Source organism: Betta splendens, chromosome 2 (assembly GCF_900634795.4).
Source record: "Betta splendens chromosome 2, fBetSpl5.4, whole genome shotgun sequence".
Taxonomy (NCBI): domain Eukaryota; kingdom Metazoa; phylum Chordata; class Actinopteri; order Anabantiformes; family Osphronemidae; genus Betta; species Betta splendens.
Genome location: NC_040882.2, coordinates 27,168,072 through 27,186,343, shown reverse-complemented (window position 1 = coordinate 27,186,343; position 18,272 = coordinate 27,168,072). Strand labels below are relative to the sequence as shown.

Genomic DNA, 18,272 nt, shown 5'->3' with positions numbered 1-18,272 from the left:
ATGCTAAAATACACACAGAGACAGTAGCAGTGGAGCAGGACTGAGCCACGAGAAAATCACCTGGGATGATAAAACACAGGACCCAGTTTACAGGAGGAAGCTGGATCGACAATGACAGCGGTCGTTATTTAGGACATTTGAACCTGTAACTTCTTTTTTTTTTTTTTGTTCTGTCCAGCAGTTAAGCAAGCAGCATATATTACGCTGAATGCCATATTGTGATGGACAGCTTTGCTTTAACAAGAAGAGTATATATAGAATATATATACTCTTCCTGATTTATGGTTTATTTAATGGTTTATTTAGCTAATCCAAAATGTGTGTGATGTTGCTGTGTTGGTGGACAGGTTAGGTTTCTGCTTTAGGGTGTGTATGCGGGAGGGTGGGGGGGAGGGGGGATAAGGGGTGCAACCAGCTGCTGAAACCAAGCAAATCCGTTAAGCAAACAATCGGAGCAAAAAAAATAAATAAATAAGAAGCATGGATGTACCGTAGGCTAACACATTCATAACTAAACAATTTTTGTACTGTGGTTTACCTTGGAGATTAATACTAATACCAATAATAGTGCTAAGGTATGTGCACATACTAATACAAACATATACATACAATATACATACATATGTGCATTATTATACATATCCCATACTACTTAATAAAAGTCATGACATACAACACCACAAATTCCATATTCACACATTATTCATATCGGTAGTGATAAGTATCAATAATACTTACAGTTGGATTTGGAAAGTGTCCCACTACAAGGTTAGTAAGGCTGTAGCTTATCATTATTCACCCAAAGGGTGAGGCAGACGTTGGTGCATGAACAATGCCACTTGTGGAAGCCAGGGTGATGTGAGGGGCTCCGCCACTACGCCCATCCAGCAAGCAGAGGAAGGAATCCTAGCAGCCAGGGAGCCCACACACCTTCAGTTCCAGGAGGGCAGGTGTTGCGACCCAAGCCGCCCACACAGAGCCCCCCAGGCAGAGCTGCAGCAGCCACAGAGACAGCACCCGAGGCCAGAGTGGGCCACCGGGGGTCAACGCTGTCCGCCCCATGAGAACCAGGGGCAAACACTCCCCCCGGCGGGAGGGTCGGCCCGAAAGAGTAGAGCCCGAGGACCCACGGTCCGTAGGGAGCCCGCCAGAAGATGCCCCCGCGCCCAGAGTGGGGCCCGCCCCCAGCCCACCACCCCCACACGGGCGGAGCGGGGCCTACCCCATCGGCCCGACCTCATCCCCTGGCGCTACAGCGGCCTGCAGCACAAGGCCAGCAATTGGTGGGGTCAGCAGAAAAGAGACCACCCAGGCAGACGATCATCGTACCCCGGGCGAAAAAACCGGACCCCCCACACTTCAACCGCACCACACGCATACCAACTCACACAAACACAGACGCATACACCCATCCACATGTGCAACACACATCATCACATCAACACACACACACACCATAGACTCTCTCACAACAAACTAGTCAATCATACGTGAACCAATGCACTCTCAGATACATTCTCCCACCCACACCATTCGCTTGATCACATTCGTGGGGAGGGTAGGTCTCCGGCCTGCCGTCCATGTGGCCCCAGGCAGGGACCGCAGCTCCTCCCGAGCCCCGACCAACCCCCCCAACCCGGGGGAGGCAGAGGGCAGTAGAAATAGGTACCCCAGAACCCTGCAACCCAGCTTGGACGTGAGTGTGTGGAACTAAAGTGCACTGAAGGTGGGTGACACCTCCAGGAGCACAACCGCTGGCTGACGGTGTGTCCCCCGGACAGTGCCCCCCCTCGCCCTAAATGTCTTTTTGCAGTTAAAACTGGGTGGTGTCTACGTCCGCCTTTCTTTTTCTGTCTGTTTTCATCAGAGACACATTTTCTGTGGCATCATTATTCGCTGGCATGTTTTTATCTCCAACTTTCTGTTCGTCCTGAACAGACAGTTGAATGCCAGCTTGGATTCAGACAGCTTGGATTCTGTGTGAAAACAGCAGCATGTGAATTTGAATCCTTCTGCTTTTTAGACTCAATTTCTAACAAAAAAATCATGTTACTTACTGTCTTTTTTTCTTTTCCACAAAACAAAGGCAGTAAATGCTAAAATACACACAGAGACAGTAGCAGTGGAGCAGGACTGAGCCACGAGAAAATCACCTGGGATGATAAAACACAGGACCCAGTTTACAGGAGGAAGCTGGATCGACAATGACAGCGGTCGTTATTTAGGACATTTGAACCTGTAACTTCAATGTGAGCCTCTGTTCTCTGGTTGATGGAGGTCTGCTGGACTCTGCATGTGTATCTGCTGCTGTGTCTCTTGTCCACAGTCACTCAGTAGTAGTAGAATCACTAGTTTGAAGAGTGAATCACACTTTGATGCTTTTACCTAATTTGACATGTTGTTTATAGGTTACACATAAAATGCTAATGACTTAAACTGGTTTGTTACTACAGGTGCTGCCACTGTCAGAAACATCAGCGCTCTCTTACTAATTGCCAGGTCAATAAAAGCTTTGGCGTCCAGCTGTGGAACGAAGCATCTGTATTGTCCCTTATCGGAGGGTTTGATTCCAGACAGTCTGACGACAGGTCTCCGAGCTTTAGCTTCTCAGTGGACAGTGCTGTTCTTGTCCTGTAGGACGGGTTTTGACGTGTAATGGAAAATTTGTACTTTTATGCTTCTTGTGTTCTTTTCTTACTCTGTTTAGCAACCATGCATTCTGTACTTGTTGATTAGACCCAGAACTGAACATTCTCAGACAGACAATCTATCTCCCTCTTAAGGTTCTGTCACACATTAACTGCCGACATCTAATGTTGTGTTTGACTGACCGATTGTTTATGGTCTGTGTCTGCCTTTTACCCCTGGTCTCTGGCCCCTTCCTAAACCAGACCCAAGGCCGTAAACCTAGTGCATTCCATCTTTGAAGCTCAGTTTCCCTTCCCTTCTGATAGCACGGCACCCAGGATGCAGGAGTGTAATTGATTAGATTAGAAATGGTCACGTGTCTTTTCCTCTTGTAAGTTTGTCTTGAGCTTCACAAATTGCTGACATTTTCTATTTGTCGTGATCTCGTTTTATATATTACAGCATGTGGGTGTAGTTTGAATCTCATCTTTACTTACAGTACTGTTGATTTTCATACATTCAGTATAAACGCAACCAACCGAGCACAGTTGTATCTTTTCTTTAGTCCGTCATATTTATCACTGTGATATTCAGCTCCATCAGCTAAAAGTCCTCAGTAAGGCCAGAGCACTTATTAAGGCTTCCACACAGCTTCCATGTGCTTTACTTAAACAAACCTCTGACATTTTCTTGCACTGAACAAAGCCCAAAAATCTTTCTTTCATTTCCTGTCCACTTGTCTGTGTTTTGCTTCCATAAATAACTGAACTCTTGAACGTGTGATAGTGCTCTTGGCATTTTCTGGAAATTCCCTCCACAACATATATTTTCTGGCTAACTGTGTTGGGACATACTTTGTTCCATGAAAATACTCATGTTCAATCGAGTGCCCATATTGGATTCAAATACAAAATTGATGTAACCTACAATGATGTTTATTTAAACACTAATAATAAATTGGCACTAATAATAAAGATCATATTTACAGTTGATATGAAAAGTCAAAAGCTGTCAAAAGTTTTCTACAATAAACTACAGGTGCACTAATAGCCTGTATGTAGTAACTTTGAATATACATTTTTGTTGTTGTTAACGTCAACATCTTCAAGACAGAATTAGTTAATTAACGTAGTTAATTTACAACAAACATCATCTTAACGATTCTACAAATTTTCTATTAGTTTACTGTTACAAGAAAATGTTAAATCAACTCAAATGTGACTATATTTTGTTGTGTACTGGTTGTTTCTTGCTCAACGTAATCTGAGACTGACATATTTTTCTAGGTTGTAGAAAGAATCCAAACAGAGCAGGTCTTACTTTTCGTCCACCAGAGGCGTAACCTGCCTCAGAGCCCATTGTTAGCATTAAAAGGAATAGGATTAAACAAAAACATGCAACGTGATTACGTTCTACAATAGTAACACTGTACGACATTATCACACTGTCAAAATGTTTGGTTTGTTTGTTTCAAGTAGCAGCAGCTGCTGAGGTAATAAACCAATCAAATTCTGTCCTTCAGCAATGCCCTTGATTAAACGAGTCTTTATTGTCCACAAAATCAGCAAACAGCAGGGAAGTCATGCAGGCAGTGGTCAAAACAGTGAATCAGACCTTAGTGAAGGTACAGACAAGGACTAGACAAAAACAAGGTCAAAAACTAGCACAGAAACCAAAACCACAGGACTTACATGAAAACCCTGGAAAGCTGGAAAACAGGGAGATCTGGGGCCCGTTTCAAGAAGGATGTTTTGGTGCGTTTGTTAATCACGAAATGAGGAAAACTCAGAGTTTGTTAAACCTCCTTCTTGAAACGGGCCCCTGGTGGTTTGACTTGTTTTTCTTATTATTTTTCCTCGTCTTCTTTTCGTTTGTTGGTGGTTGGTGAACTGGGTCATGCGTTACCGCCACCTTCTGTGTTGGAGTACGCATTATTCGAAGAGAAGGAAAGACAAAACAAACAAACCCCCAAAAAACTGAAAGTACCCTCAACAACCACCAAATACCTTCTCTCAATCCTCTGCAGTAGCAGCACCCCCACTTCCAACGCCCTGGAGCCAGTACTTCCTGACTCACCTGCTCACTCAGCTCATCCTCACCTCCTCCCATTTTAACCCGGTCGTGCCCAGATGATGAACTGCAGCCTTGACAATAACCTGAATGCCTGAAGCCTTAGATGGAGTTCACATACAATTAACAACAATAAGACATCATCTGGATATTACCAATCAAACATAGTGTATAACTATGTGAACATAGTGTTGAGGTACCTGTAATCATAACACAATTACCGTGTCTATGGATTTTTTTTGGAGATAAGTATATATGAATTAACAGAATTAACAGAAAAACACAACAGCTTTATTTTAACTTCATGAGCGAGATGAAAAGGAATGTGGTGAAGCGGAAAACCTGTAACTTCATGAAATTCGTACAGAATTCAAATGAAACATCACATCAAATGATGGCATATTGTCCACTGAACACAACGGTGTGAGTTTCATAAAGGTTCTGGTGTGTCTGAATCAGAACTTTGTGTCTGAATGAAAGTTTTTCCCTTTCTATTTATTTGCATTCCAGGTTTACGACTGTTGTTTCCTGGTGCTTGGTGGAGCCTGAGGAGGGGGTTTATTAGAGGAGTTATGGGACAGTTGAGGGGTCTGGTTACTGAAAACACAGAGGGGGATTCCATTAAATCAAGTGTCAACCTAAGTGTAATCTTTTGATGTTGTCGTGGAACCATATGTGTGTTCCTAATACTTCACGCTACGCTGTGCTTCCCTCCACAGTTGCAGCACTTTGGCTCCGCCCCCTCACCACATTCCCATTAATGCTCAAGGGAAGGCTCACCTCCACACCGTGCGCACCTCTTCTTTTCTTACAGGCCAAAGCAATGTGTCCAAGCTCTTGACAGTTACAGCATCTCATCTTCTCTGGAACAAACAAATACTTAAAACCAGTAAACACATCCCGAAGCAGCTCCGCACCATTAAACTCCACCACCACCAGCTCCGTCTCCACTCGTTCCACTCCTCTTGTCAGTCTCCTAGGACCAATTACTTTCTCCTGCTTAATTCGTAAATGATCCACTAGTACTGTCATGGTTCATGGTACCATGGGTTCAATCCTCTCAGGAAGCGTCAGGAAGGACATCCGGCGTAAAAACCTGACTATCGTGTGACGACGCCTGAAAGAAAGAAAGAAAGTTCTGTTCTTATTGAAGACTACACTCACTACTGAGTGGGAACTACTGCCACTATGGCCGAGCTGCAACTCACACATTACCATTAATCAGTAAATGTTCCACAGGGACAGGCAGAGTCAGAAGAAGTGCAGGTTCAGTTCAGATGCTCGATGATCTGCAGACAGAAAGTCCTCACGCACTAAAATTCACTTCCTGTCAGAGTGAAGCCATCCGTCTGCGCAGCCGTCAAAGACAGCTTCTTTTTTTGGAGAGATGAAGATTATGGTGACATCAGCTCCACCTCTGCTGCATCTGTCACTGAAAGCAGCTGATCACATGAGATGAGCTACAGGAAGAGGACGGCGATGAACGCTGGCCTCAATCAGACATTCAGCAGCAGGACGTGATGGAGGCCACAACTCTCTGGATCAGACTGAGTGAGTCTGTCTTTAACATCTGTTCAAAGCCAGTAGAAAAAGCCTCTTTGACTGATACACAGCTATGCTTTGTTCTCTAGTGTCATTTGTGATGCTGCTTATTAATCCTTCTGATCACCTTTACTCTCCACAAACTGGTAAGAACGATGTGATTTATGTCAGATGGGGTCAAACACTCCTGGTTGTGATCTCATGTGATCTGACACACGTGTTAATGTTATCGAAGGTCAAGACAGAACACAACCCACTGCAGTGTGCATTTGTTGTGTCTTTGTTCCAGATGTTGCATTTCCTCGTGTTGTTCCAGACAAACTGCAGTTTTTTGAATATGACACCGTTTCTATATGTTGTGATGAGACTGGTGGTGATGACTGGAGGGTGGTGAGGAAAATCAGAGACGCAGACACAGGAAATCGTTCTCACTGGGACTCATCAGCTTCATCCTGTGTCACTAAACCTGCACTTTCCAGACACAGTGGAGAATATTGGTGTGAAAACGAGAAGGGACAAAGAGGCGGCTCCGTCACCATCACAGTCACTGGTGGGTTTTTAAACAGCTCCTACAGTAGCTTCTGTGTCTGGACCATATAATGGAAAAGACCAAAAAGTCATTCATTTAAGAATGTTGTGAATGTTAAGAATGTAAATGTTGAGTACGACACTATCGCAACAATATGGAAGTTATCGCTTGTTCCTGTTTAACAGAAACCGAATCATTGTCTTGTGTGACTAGAAAGTGTCTAATTAAGACACATTTTTGCTCAGTATTGTTGTTGTAGTGTCAGAACCTTTGTTGTTACTGTGGATTTTTACATTCGTTTGCATTCACTGCTCTAAACCTTGGAAGTTTGTGTTGACTTTCTCACTGGCTGTCAGACGGGTCTGTGGTTCTGGAGAGCCCGGCCCGTCCTGTGCTGGAGGGAACCTCTGTGACTCTGCTCTGCAGAAAGAGGAGGAACGCGTCCGTCGGCATCTCAGACTTCTACAAGGACGGATCCCTGGTGAGAACAGGCTACAGAGGAGCGATGAGCATCTCCAATGTGTCCCTGTCACATGACGGACTTTACAGGTGTCACATGTCTGGAGCTGCATCACCAGAGAGTCGCCTGTCTGTCAAAGGTGAAAGCAAGCAGGGAAAATCTCATACATAGAGATACATTCATTTATTGTAGTGGAACATGTGCTCTGTTTTAATGCAGGAACATAATGTTTTATTTTTTTCCACAGCTTCTTTAGAAAAGAATGATGGACACAGTCACTCGTCTGGTTTCTCTGTGTGGATCGTTGTCAGTGTTTTACTGGTGGCTTTGTTGCTGCTGGTCATGTTAGTCGTTTGCTTTAATAAATCCAAAGGTAAAAATACAAACATTAAATCAAGCACTTTAAAAATGAGATACTGCGAGATGTCTTTTACTCACATCTTCTGCAGCTTTTGATCTCATGCTGTCGACATATTTAATGGTCTGTTGCCATTTAGTCTTTTTTCATTTGAATTCTATTTTTTGTTTATTGCAGCTTTTGTGTAGATTGTAGTTCTATCGTTGCCATTCTTTATCTTGCGTTGCATATGTTTCCTTTTTGTCAGACAAACCTACAGCATCACAAGCTTGTGAAGATGAAGGTAAGGAATGTGGACACACGTATCTGATTCAGAATAAAACTGTGTATGTGAAACTGAATGAATGAACATTTCACATATCTAAAGTTTAAATTGTCTTGATACATAAATGTCAGTGTATTATTAATTTGTGTATATACATATACATTGTATTGTAGTCAGTACAAGTGAACTAATGCCTGTGTTCAAGTGACATCTCAGTCGATTCAGCTCAGGCAACATGTGCTGTAGTCAAAAAGCTAAAGAGGGTGAAAGGTACTTGTTAATTCACTCTCTTTTTATTAGACATCATCATATCTATTAGAGAATGTGGAGCTCATGAGCACTGTGTTAACCAACTATTCCCATCAAAGCTCTACAGTTGTACAGTGATCATCTGTTGTGCTCAGTTCCACAGGAGAACAGTGCTGAGGACCCACATGATGTGACGTATGCTTCTGTCCAAACTCACAGAACAAACAAAGGTGTTCTGTTACACTTCAATGAGTGTTGCTGTAGTTTATGTGCTGCATTCAAACCTCACTGTTCTACTAAATTTAAATATGACTGTCACAAAGAAAGACTGTAGACTAGTGCCCTGTGAAACCTATACAGATGTAGGTCATTAGTTAAAACACAACAAACAGCTCCTCTGTCTGCAGTCATCTGTGTGAGGTTTTAGAAAGATAGAAAAATAAAAAAACACAGTTCACCACTAAACACTTGATCCAATTCAATACAAAATATTTTACTTTTTCACATTTTCCTCTTCTAACAAACACTGTCTCACAATTACAACGTGTAATTTGCTTAATTTCTATTTTGCGTATTGTGTCACACTAAGGATCTTTGTTCCCAAACAGGCCGAGACGTGAGGAGAGCAGGTACAAAGTCAGATCCAACGGAGGAAAAGGACATTTATTCTCGAATCAACTTGTAGGTGAGACTAAGGCAGAAACAGGAAGCGTAGCTTAACGATGCAGTTCTTCTTCTAACTTGAGTTTTCCTTTAATCACCATGTTTTGTTGCGTTGCAGATTTACTCTGGGATCTTGTGGCAACGTGTGACAGTGACCACTGGGATTGTTTCCATTCAGTCATTAAGGACTCACCACGTTAGAGCTGAGCTGAAGACTGAGTCTGTCGGTGGCTGCTGCCTTTATTCTCCTCAAACGTTTACTGAATCTTGTCTTTGCTGTTTTTCATAAACTAAAGGAACAGTTTTCCAGCTCTGATAAAACTTTAGGCCAAATAAAATGTTATGTCCTGTTATTTCTGTGGAGATGATGCACTGTGACTGTGACCAACAGACCAACACACAACACGTTTATTTACTCAATGTCTGTTTTTATGTCTAACAGTTCAGCGTGAGTGCAGTTTTAGTGCTGGAACCCACATGTTTCTGTGTAATAACAGAGTCACCTGTGGAGCTACTGTGTGAAGATGAAGGACACAGTTGGTCTGATGTGTGTGAACCGTGTGTCACGTTAACTGACACGTTGTGTAACTGTTTATATCAACGCGGCTCATGTGCGTCTGTGTGAAAAATACCTACAGAAACAGGTGAACCACATGAGCAAACCACAGCCTGAAACACACTTTAACCTCCTGCTCAGGTCGAGACGGGAAGAAAAACTGCATTCACCACTAACCGCTTGGTCTATGGCTGCTAATATATAGTGTATATACATGATATGATACTAAATGTTTAATCGTTTACTGCAACTCACATTTAAGGTGCTACTTTGTTAATCTGTTGCAACTAATCAGAAAAAAACATCACATATTAGAATTTACTGAAGAATGAAAAACAATTTACTGCTGTTTGTTTTGAGGACGTGTCACGTATGAACTAAACATTCGTCAGTATTCACACAGTGGAGAAAGTTAGCAGCACCATGTCATGCATCACAGACTGATTCCACTGATCAGAAGTCAGAGATACGTAATAGAATCAAAATGTAAATGGTTAGTATCATAAAGTACTTTACTTCTTCAAAGTAATTGAATTCTGCTGACACTGCGTTTTATCATGAGTGACTATCTAACTCTCAGATCGGCACTGGTCATAATCACTGAACCATAAAGTGGTTGTTAAATCCACTGTATGTAACCTTTGCTTCTCTACAAAGCTACTTATATAAACTACTAATACTGTGTATTAATCTCCAAAATTAGTTCTTTTCATTTTATTACGTATGTTTCTGAATTCTGTCTTATTTATTGTACAAACAATATTCTTGATGAGATTCGTCAGATTAACGGAGCAACTGTTCAATCTGTCCATTTTAAGTCAGTAACTGAATGTCTATTTTAGAGGGACTGGTTCAGTCTAATGTATCTGAAGATGTGGTTTAAACAGAAGCACGTCTGCATGTTTATAAATGTATCTACTGAGGCGGACTCTTCAAGAAGCTCCTTCTCGCAGCAGCATCTACGGTTTCATGTCAAACCACATTCGGTTTGTAAACGCTCCAAATATGTGACTGGTGACCGTCACCACTTTACATGCAGAAGGTTTGAAGGTTCTGGCCCCTCGTTCTTTTTAGACACGGGTCAACACTTACATTATGAAGTGCAGTAAAAGAGCTGCACCCACAGTGACCTGTACAGTAAAGAACCATACAAGAAGAGGAGATAAAATGTGGCATCTCTTATAATGTAAACAGAAGTAAACATTCTGTTCTCATAGATGTGATGATAATAATAATAATAATAATAATAATAATAATAATAATAATAATAATAATAATAATAATAATAATAATAATAATAATAATAATAATAATAATAATAATAATAATAATAATAATCTCAGTTTAGCATCAAGTATTTCATTTCCTGTAAATCTGTCTAAAGTACAACTCTTCCCTTTTCTTTCTATCGATGCTGCATCAACACCAGAAGTGAGTGAAACAGGAAGCGTCTCCGAGTCCAGTGTGAGACAGGCCATCATGGAGGACGCAGCTCTGTGCATCAGACTGTGTGAGTGTGAATCTGTTGCCATCATGACCTGTTTATTGTGTCAGTCAAACCTTTCATTCGTTTCTGCAGCAGTCGCTGCTCTGATCCTGATGGCACCGGTCGATCGCTGCGCTGCACAGGAAGCAGGTAAGTTGGACGTTTTCTACTCAGGCCAACGTTTATAGATGTTTCCACGCTCTTATTTCCTTCCTTAATCAGATGTTTTGTTTTCAGAGATTGTCGTGCACACTTTAATTTGTTAAAAACACATGACTTCATCTGTGTCCTGGTCTCGGCTGCAGCTTTTCCTCGTATCAGCCCAGACAGACTTCAGTTCTACGAGTATGAAGTCTTCACAGTGAACTGTGAGCGTGATGCTGTCGCTAAGTGGATCGTGAAGACGGATCACGCTGCTTCAGCAGGTTCTTCACCCTGTGACGCAGCAGCTCCATCCTGCTCCATCGACCCTGCTCTCAACAAACACACTGGAGGATATTGGTGTGAAAACGAGGAGGGACAGAGAAGCGGCGCCGTGGGCATCGCTGTCACCGGTGCGTTTAATGCTCACGTGTTTAAGCTGTGGTGCAGCCGTGCATCAGGCTGGAGCTGCTCCTGTGTCTGTGTGAATATGATGTAGGACTGAACCATGGGGGAAACCTCACCATTGCTCCTCAGTACTAACACTGCATGTGTGTGATGGTCACAGCAGCGTGTAGAAGGTGTTGTGACTGTGATGAACACGTCTCCATGTGTTCCAGCTGGGTCTGTGATCCTGGAAATGTCTGCTCACCCTGTGCTTCAGGGACACGACGTGACCCTTCACTGTCGCAACAAGAAAACTGGGTCACAACAAACCGTTGATTTCTACAGAAATGAGTCGCGTCTGGAAACGACCTACAACAAGAACACGCTGAGCATCAGCAGCGTTTCCACGTCTGAGGAGGGATTCTACAGCTGCAGCATCTCAGGAGCTGGAGCCTCTCCACAGAGCTGGCTGGCTGTGGTGAATCAGTCTAAAGGTGATGTGTGTGTCTGTGTGTGTCTGTATGTGTCTGTGTGTGTCTGTTTACAGCAGGAGCATCTGTGTCCTCAAGCTGAGAATATATCATGAAAACGTGTGTCTTCCTTCCAGCTGATGTGGAGCCTCGTCCTTCTCATCCTCCACCTCTTCATCTGCTGCGGCTGCTGTGTGTCGTTGCTGTTTTACTGGTGGATCTGCTGCTGCTGGTGATGGGAGTCCTGGTTGGTAGGAAGCACAGAGGTACAGTAGCATCTAGTACCAAGCTGCGTTTGCCAGAGACTGAGGTCTGTACTCAATAAACTACAGGTGAGTGTCGTTCTCTAAGCTCAGCCTGTTCACAGTCACACACACTCAAACGTCCTGTATCATATACAAATGTACAATGAGTTGCTTTGATTTTTTCTCATGTTCAGTAAAAGTAGAAACATCACATAAATTAAGAAATAATATCAAAATGAGATTGTTTCAGTTGATCAGCATGTTGTAGATACAGTGTTATTTGTGTGTAAATATCTAAATTGTTCTGTTGTTGCATTATAACACAACAATGTTCAGTTCATTAATTAAAAAAACCTGAGCAAGTAACTAACTGCAATAATCTTCTTTTCCTCCTTCACTCTGTTCTCATCAGGAGACTCCACAGTGAACCCTGCTCCACCTGACTCCATCCTGAGCTCCTTCCTGATTCTGTCCAACCTCGTCACTCACCTTAACCTCAGCATCTTCATCTCTGCTGCCTCCATCTCAGCCTCTTGTCTCTTCCTCGTTTTTAATATCTAACTGTGAGCGCCCCCTGCTGGACAGATGAGGAACTAAAGACGTAGCTTCATGAGATCTACTATATATTACTAAACATTTCACTTTTCTTTTTCTTCATCTTGACATTTAAATAAAACATGAGCATAAATAAACTACATGTTTGTACTTTTGGTACATTCATAAACCCGAAGCATAAAATCTGTAAAAAGACTTGACTTTGAACCGTAACTGTACTGAAGCAATGTGGGTGTTTTCATTTACTTTAATTATACATGATCAATAATGAAGATAACGTTGTCTACATCATTCATGGATTATTATTGGGAAACAGGACTTTTATTGCTGTCTTTCAGACACATTGTGGACAGAAGTGAAGCACCTGTGTTTCAGGCAGTGAATCAGTGAAGGTTGTCTCAACGTGGGAACATCTTCTTCTTTGTTTTTCAGTCATAAACTACATGTAAAAACGGTTGTACAGGCTTGTTAGTTATTGTCTAAGTGATATTATTTTCTACATAGTTGAGTTCTTTTATTTTATTTCCTTCCTGTTTCCGTCCTGACAGCAGTTTCTTCTGCGTCTCTTCTCTCTGAGTCTCTGTTTCCTGCAGCTGTTCTTTCATTTGCTTCATGTTCTTCTCTACTTCATTCTTCTTCTCTGTTATTCTATTGAACTCGTCTATTGTTCTCTTGTGTATTTTCTCCATGTTCATGTTCAGCTGTTGTTGATCTTTCTTTCTCTCCTTCAGCTTCCAGCTGACTTCAATCATGATCTCCTTCAGTTTCAAGTATCCCTGCGCTCTGTTTTGTGTCTTATCTCCGTTCTTCTCTGTCACGTCTTTATCCACTGATTTCACTTTCTTCTCAGCTTCCTCTGTTATTTTCTCCAGTTCCAGTGTCTCTGTGATGAGCTGCTCTCTCTGTCGGTCCAGCTCCTCCTTCACCTCCTTCAGTGCATCCAAACTCTGCATCAGGTCGTCCAGTTCCTCCTCTTTCTCCTTCACCTCTTCATTGAGTTTAGTTTTCTTCTTGTCCAGATGCTCCATCATATTTATTGCCTCCATTAGAGGTTGATGCTCTGTGCTGCTGTTACGCTCTTTACTCTCATCCTCTTCTTGTTTCTCTGTGAAAACACAGAAGCAGTTTGAGAGTTTTTCTTAAAAACAAACATTTGTTACAGACGTCGCCCTGAAAATGAATGAGTGCAATTACAACATGAGCTAAAAGTTTTTCTTAGTTTATTTTTACTGTAAGAAAAAATATGAATGTTTTTAACTTACTGGATTTGTCTCGTCTCCACTTCCAGACAGAAAATATAACAACTGTCACAAACATGAGACCAAACACCACACTCAGAGTTGTAGCAGCAGCACAACTGGACGGTGTCATGAAGAAGTCATCTAAAATATGATGAAAACAAACAAGTCTGTCATTTAATGCAGTTTAACCCCAACGTTTGATGAGCTGCTGTTTCATGAGCTGCATCGTGTTCACCTGGAACTTCAATGTGAGCCTCTGAGGTGTGGTTGATGGAGGTCTGCTGGACTCTGCATGTGTATCTGCTGCTGTGTCTCTTGTCCACAGTCACTCTGCTGCTGACAGTATAGAGGTCATCAGAACCTCTGACTGTCTCTGTAGGTCCAGCAGAGAGGAGCTTTCCCTCAGCGTCCAGCCACAGCAGCTCAGGCTCTGGGAACCAGTCTGCAGACGCACACGCTAACGTGACTCCACCTCTGTCTCTGTCGAGTCCTGATAAACTGACGACGGGCGACGAGAAAGAACCTGACGAAGCGGAAACATTGTGAGACACACACGTTGTGTAAACTAGGTTTCATGTGTTCTTCACTTACCAACAACGAGCTCCACCAGCTCCTCCACACTGTGTGAGGGCACGTAGCATCTGTACGTCCCGCTGTCAGAGATCCTGACTCTGGACAGCGTCAGGGACGCGTCTCCCTGTTTCAGGCCGTCGGACGCTGACGCTCGTCCTGTGAAGCCTTTGTTTTGGTCGACCTCCAGCTCCTGACCGTTGTGCCACACGTACACGAACCTGGGCGTCAGGTCAGGTCGTCCCCACTCCACTGTCAGTTTAGCAGCGTCCACAGGAAGCTGCAGTTTACACGGAAGAACAGCGTCTTCACCGACCGTCACCACGACGACAGGAGGTGGATCAGCTTCCTGTGACTGACCTGGAAAACACCATGGTTCAGTGAGCATTTACTGACCAGCATCTGAATGAAGACTTTAGCATTTACTGAGGATTTGGTTGTTGTACATCTGAATAAGACTTGTTTCACCAGCGCAGTCATGAGTTTTAGATCAAATTTTAAATAATTAACTAGACTCAGCTTTCATTTATTCGTTATAAAAACCAAGCGTATTTCTGTAAATGGTAAAAACGTAAGATGTGTGACTATGACTGAAGCAGTTTACACATATGACACATATGAAGTTGTTTGTTGTTACCTCCGATGCAGAGTATCAGTAGAAGCAGGACGACAAAAGGCCAGGAAGTCAAAGCACTGATGGTTCTGAGCAGAGGCTTCAGGTCCGGTCCGTTCTCTGTGTGACCCATTCTGTATCGCTGCTGTGTTGTTATTAATGACTGGATAATGTTCCTGTGGGCGATACTATAGTATTCAGCTTGAAAATCTCACCCACCTGTTGGTGCAGTAGATCGTAGAGTCCTCAGATAATGGTGTCCTTTGTACTTTGACATGTTCCTGTGTCATAAAACAGTGTGTGTTCACTTTTTACTGGTTTATTAACTTTACAAATGAAATTCACAAACACATCACAAATAGAGAGAAGTAATTGATAAAACCCTAACCCTCAGAGCAGATGTACTTCCTGAGGAGGCTCAGGTCCTTTAACGTGTGCAGCTCCATGCTGAGGATGTGCTATGAGTCTGTGGGTCCAGTGTTTTAGGCTGTGGTCTGTGGGGCAGCAGCATGAATGTAGCAGACAGTAACAGACTGGACAAAGTGATCAGGAGGGCTGGTTCTGTTCTGGGGGTGGAGCTGGACCCCCTACATGCTGTAGCTGAGAGGAGGATGCTGGTCCAACTCCTCTCTATAGACAACACCTCCACCCCCACACAGGGTGTGGCTGGACAGAGGAGCACCTTTTGCCAGAGGCTGATCAGTATTAGGTTCTCCACAGAACGCCACCGGAGAACGTTCCTACCGGTGCCATCAGTCTGTACAACTCCTCCTCTGTCTGTAAGGGTTGATCTTTATCCATGCAGTAGCATGTATAATAAAACTAAAGCTAGTAATTAGATGTAATTAGATAATAGTAATTAGACTTGATGTGAGTGTGTGTAGATTTGTTAGCATTCATAATTTTTCTTGTGTGAACCTAGTAAAAACACTATCATAGGAAACATTTCAAGTGTGAACAAACACAAATGCAGTGAGATCTGACCGGTTCCTTAAGCTCAAGAGGAGCAGCTGCCTGTCGTTATTTACTGGTTAATGTTCAATCAGGGCCCAGACTTCAGTGTAGAATGAAAGGAACCTATAAAACCTGAATCACGCTCTCATTCAAACGTCGACCTTTGACCAGTTCATTCTCCAACAGTAATAAACACCAGTAAACATTGAAAGCAACACGTTCTACTGTAGTTTAACTAGACAAGAGAGCATCCAGACAATATGTTAGTTAGAAAAACTAACTCTTGCAACTAAAATGTTAAAAAATGTAAAAAACCAAAGGAATCAAATCACAAATATAAAACGCTTTATATTTTAACTGATAAAACGTTCCTAACTTTGCTAACTGCTTTATAACTTCAGGGTTTTCATCATGTCCACGTCCTCCGTGCATCTCATTGAGATTGAGAGTGGATGATATCTTAGTCTTTATTTACACTAGTACTGTCTCAGTTCCTATAAACATCATGGAGTCTAATGTGTGTCTGAAGGCTTTGTTTGCTGTTTTCTTCTATTCGATCGCCTCTATGAGCTCCAGCAGTCTCTCGGAGCTCAGCAGCTGTTTCTCTGTGTCTTTCTTTGTCTGGTCCAGTTTCCACTGGTCTCGCAGCAGATTTTCCTTCTCTCTTAACAACTCCCCTGGTTTGTTGAACAGTATCTCTTGCTTTGTTATTTCTTTCTCCACAGACTGGAGCTTCTGCTTGTTTTCTTCTCGCTCCTGCTCCACCTCCTCCAGCTGAGCTTGGAGTCGTCTCCTCTGGTTCAGCAGCTCATCCTTCACCACCATCAGAGCAGCGAACGCATCGTCCCTCGCTCTCTGACTCTGTAGTGACTCCTCTGTGAGATGAGCATTTGTCTTTAACAGCTCTGATTTCTCACCTGTGAGTGGAGGAACCAGGAGGGAATTCAATGACACAGATGTTAGGAAGCTTCACAAAAACCGCCATAAACAGATTCAACTGTTAAAGGTGTGATGAGAAATGTTTGCTTTTGCTAACAATCATAATGTGTCAGTAGAAATGACTCAGCATCATTAAACATTAATCACCTGTTACTTACGTTTCCATTTCCATGTGGTGAAGATGATCAGAGTAACAGTAATAACCAAGTCAACGAGGCCAAACTCTGACCACACGTGGTGAAGAACGGTGGAAACTGCTGGAATCCACAGAAAAACACAAGGTTACAACTGATACAGATAAAAGTGTGGACACATCTTTATTATTATGACCAGAAATGAAGATTGTGTAGAAGAACCTATGAAGACTTCATGAGCGACTGAGTCTCATCTTGTGGACACTCAGCTCGTGTTTTTCTTTAGTTTTTCTAGTATTTTAAATCATTTTATATTTTCTGTAACTTGTTTTCCACCACATTACTAAGACAAAGAAACCTGCTTGATAATTAAAACCAAGTCTCATTTAAAACTAAAGCTGTTAAATTAACACTGAGCTGCAGCACAGATCTGACCATCACTTTGAAACACACGTATCAGGAGCAGGAAGAAGAAGGAGTCAGGGCTGTATGATCCAGTGCAGAAGGTCAAAGCAGGTTTAAGGGACAAGTCATAGTTCACATGAAGCTCTTTGGAGACCTGAAAAACAAAATACAGCATCAGTGAATCACACAAGGAGCAAAACCTGCTCTGCTCTGCTTTTTACTGTTTACAGTTATTGTATATTCAATCTAGACTCATGCTGCTACTGTATGTACTGTAGCACTACTGAGAACATTTCAGAATAAAATACTCATTAATTCTCCATCCATTTTCTGAACCGCTTACTCCCTAGCGCGGGGTCACGGGGTGCTGGAGCCTATCCCAGCTGGCTACGGGCGAGAGGCAGGGTACACCCTGGACAGGTCGCCAGTCCATCGCAGGGCAACACATAGACAGAGAACCATTCACTCACACACTCACACCAAGAGCAATGGAGAGAGGCCAATCAACCTAATGCACGTCTTTGGACTGTGGGAGGAAGCCGGAGAACGTGGAGAGAACCCACGCAAACACGGGGTGAACGTGCAAACTCCACACAGAAAGGCACCAGGGCCGCCTCCGGGAATCAAACCCAGAACCTTCTTGCTGTGAGGCGACAGTGCTACCCACCGCACCACCGTGCATAGTTCTTCTTCATTTATGATCTAAAATAAGCTGCTGAGTTGTTCATGAAACACTGAAAAGAACTCATCTGTTAGTTATTTCACCTACACGTACTCACTTTGTCAAGTTGTGGTTGAAGTGTCTGTTTTTC

At 42.8% G+C, this 18,272-nt stretch overlaps 3 protein-coding genes and 1 long non-coding RNA gene across 4 annotated transcripts; 2 read left to right on the top strand and 2 right to left on the bottom strand.

The window, feature by feature from the left end:
* Positions 1 to 6,534: 6,534 nt before the first annotated feature.
* Positions 6,535 to 10,267, top strand: LOC121202694 (uncharacterized). The gene is made up of 4 exons (XR_005898533.2): positions 6,535 to 6,790; positions 7,126 to 8,331; positions 8,710 to 8,786; positions 8,883 to 10,267. It is a non-coding gene; the product is annotated as an uncharacterized LOC121202694 (long non-coding RNA).
* Positions 10,268 to 10,631: 364 nt separating this feature from the next.
* LOC129603117 (uncharacterized) lies at positions 10,632 to 12,129 on the top strand. The gene is made up of 5 exons (XM_055502999.1): positions 10,632 to 10,830; positions 10,900 to 10,956; positions 11,112 to 11,360; positions 11,568 to 11,828; positions 11,942 to 12,129. The coding sequence occupies exons 1-5, from the start codon at positions 10,800 to 10,802 to the stop codon at positions 12,127 to 12,129; spliced, it is 786 nt and encodes a 261-aa protein (XP_055358974.1). The 5' UTR covers positions 10,632 to 10,799.
* A 720-nt stretch (positions 12,130 to 12,849) lies between these two features.
* Positions 12,850 to 15,680, bottom strand: LOC114843667 (butyrophilin subfamily 3 member A2-like). The gene is made up of 7 exons (XM_055502994.1): positions 15,417 to 15,680; positions 15,248 to 15,309; positions 15,053 to 15,170; positions 14,437 to 14,775; positions 14,081 to 14,368; positions 13,835 to 13,986; positions 12,850 to 13,707 (listed from the first exon to the last, which is right to left on the bottom strand). The coding sequence occupies exons 3-7, from the start codon at positions 15,159 to 15,161 to the stop codon at positions 13,084 to 13,086; spliced, it is 1,512 nt and encodes a 503-aa protein (XP_055358969.1). The 5' UTR covers positions 15,162 to 15,170; positions 15,248 to 15,309; positions 15,417 to 15,680; the 3' UTR covers positions 12,850 to 13,083.
* Positions 15,681 to 15,824: 144 nt separating this feature from the next.
* On the bottom strand, positions 15,825 to 17,309 carry LOC121201785 (polyamine-modulated factor 1-binding protein 1-like). Its single transcript, XM_041068149.2, has 3 exons — positions 17,300 to 17,309; positions 17,080 to 17,178; positions 15,825 to 16,899 (listed from the first exon to the last, which is right to left on the bottom strand). The coding sequence occupies exons 1-3, from the start codon at positions 17,307 to 17,309 to the stop codon at positions 16,532 to 16,534; spliced, it is 477 nt and encodes a 158-aa protein (XP_040924083.1). The 3' UTR covers positions 15,825 to 16,531.
* Between the last annotated feature and the right edge of the window lie 963 nt (positions 17,310 to 18,272).

What these genes read in the sequence shown, in the direction of transcription:
- LOC121201785 (XM_041068149.2), bottom strand. An exon ending in CACCACATGGAAATGGAAAC is followed by an intron (nt 16,900 to 17,079) that starts GTAAGTAACAGG and finishes CTCCACTCACAG; the next exon opens with GTGAGAAATCAGAGCTGTTA.
- LOC114843667 (XM_055502994.1), bottom strand. Translation starts at nt 15,161, where the DNA reads ATGGGTCACACAGAGAACGGACCGGACCTGAAGCCTCTGCTCAGAACC. An exon ending in ACTGATACTCTGCATCGGAG is followed by an intron (nt 14,776 to 15,052) that starts GTAACAACAAAC and finishes GGTGTTTTCCAG; the next exon opens with GTCAGTCACAGGAAGCTGAT. An exon ending in GCTGGTGGAGCTCGTTGTTG is followed by an intron (nt 14,369 to 14,436) that starts GTAAGTGAAGAA and finishes CCGCTTCGTCAG; the next exon opens with GTTCTTTCTCGTCGCCCGTC.
- LOC129603117 (XM_055502999.1), top strand. Translation starts at nt 10,800, where the DNA reads ATGGAGGACGCAGCTCTGTGCATCAGACTGT. An exon ending in AGCTCTGTGCATCAGACTGT is followed by an intron (nt 10,831 to 10,899) that starts GTGAGTGTGAAT and finishes TCGTTTCTGCAG; the next exon opens with CAGTCGCTGCTCTGATCCTG. An exon ending in CTGCGCTGCACAGGAAGCAG is followed by an intron (nt 10,957 to 11,111) that starts GTAAGTTGGACG and finishes TCTCGGCTGCAG; the next exon opens with CTTTTCCTCGTATCAGCCCA.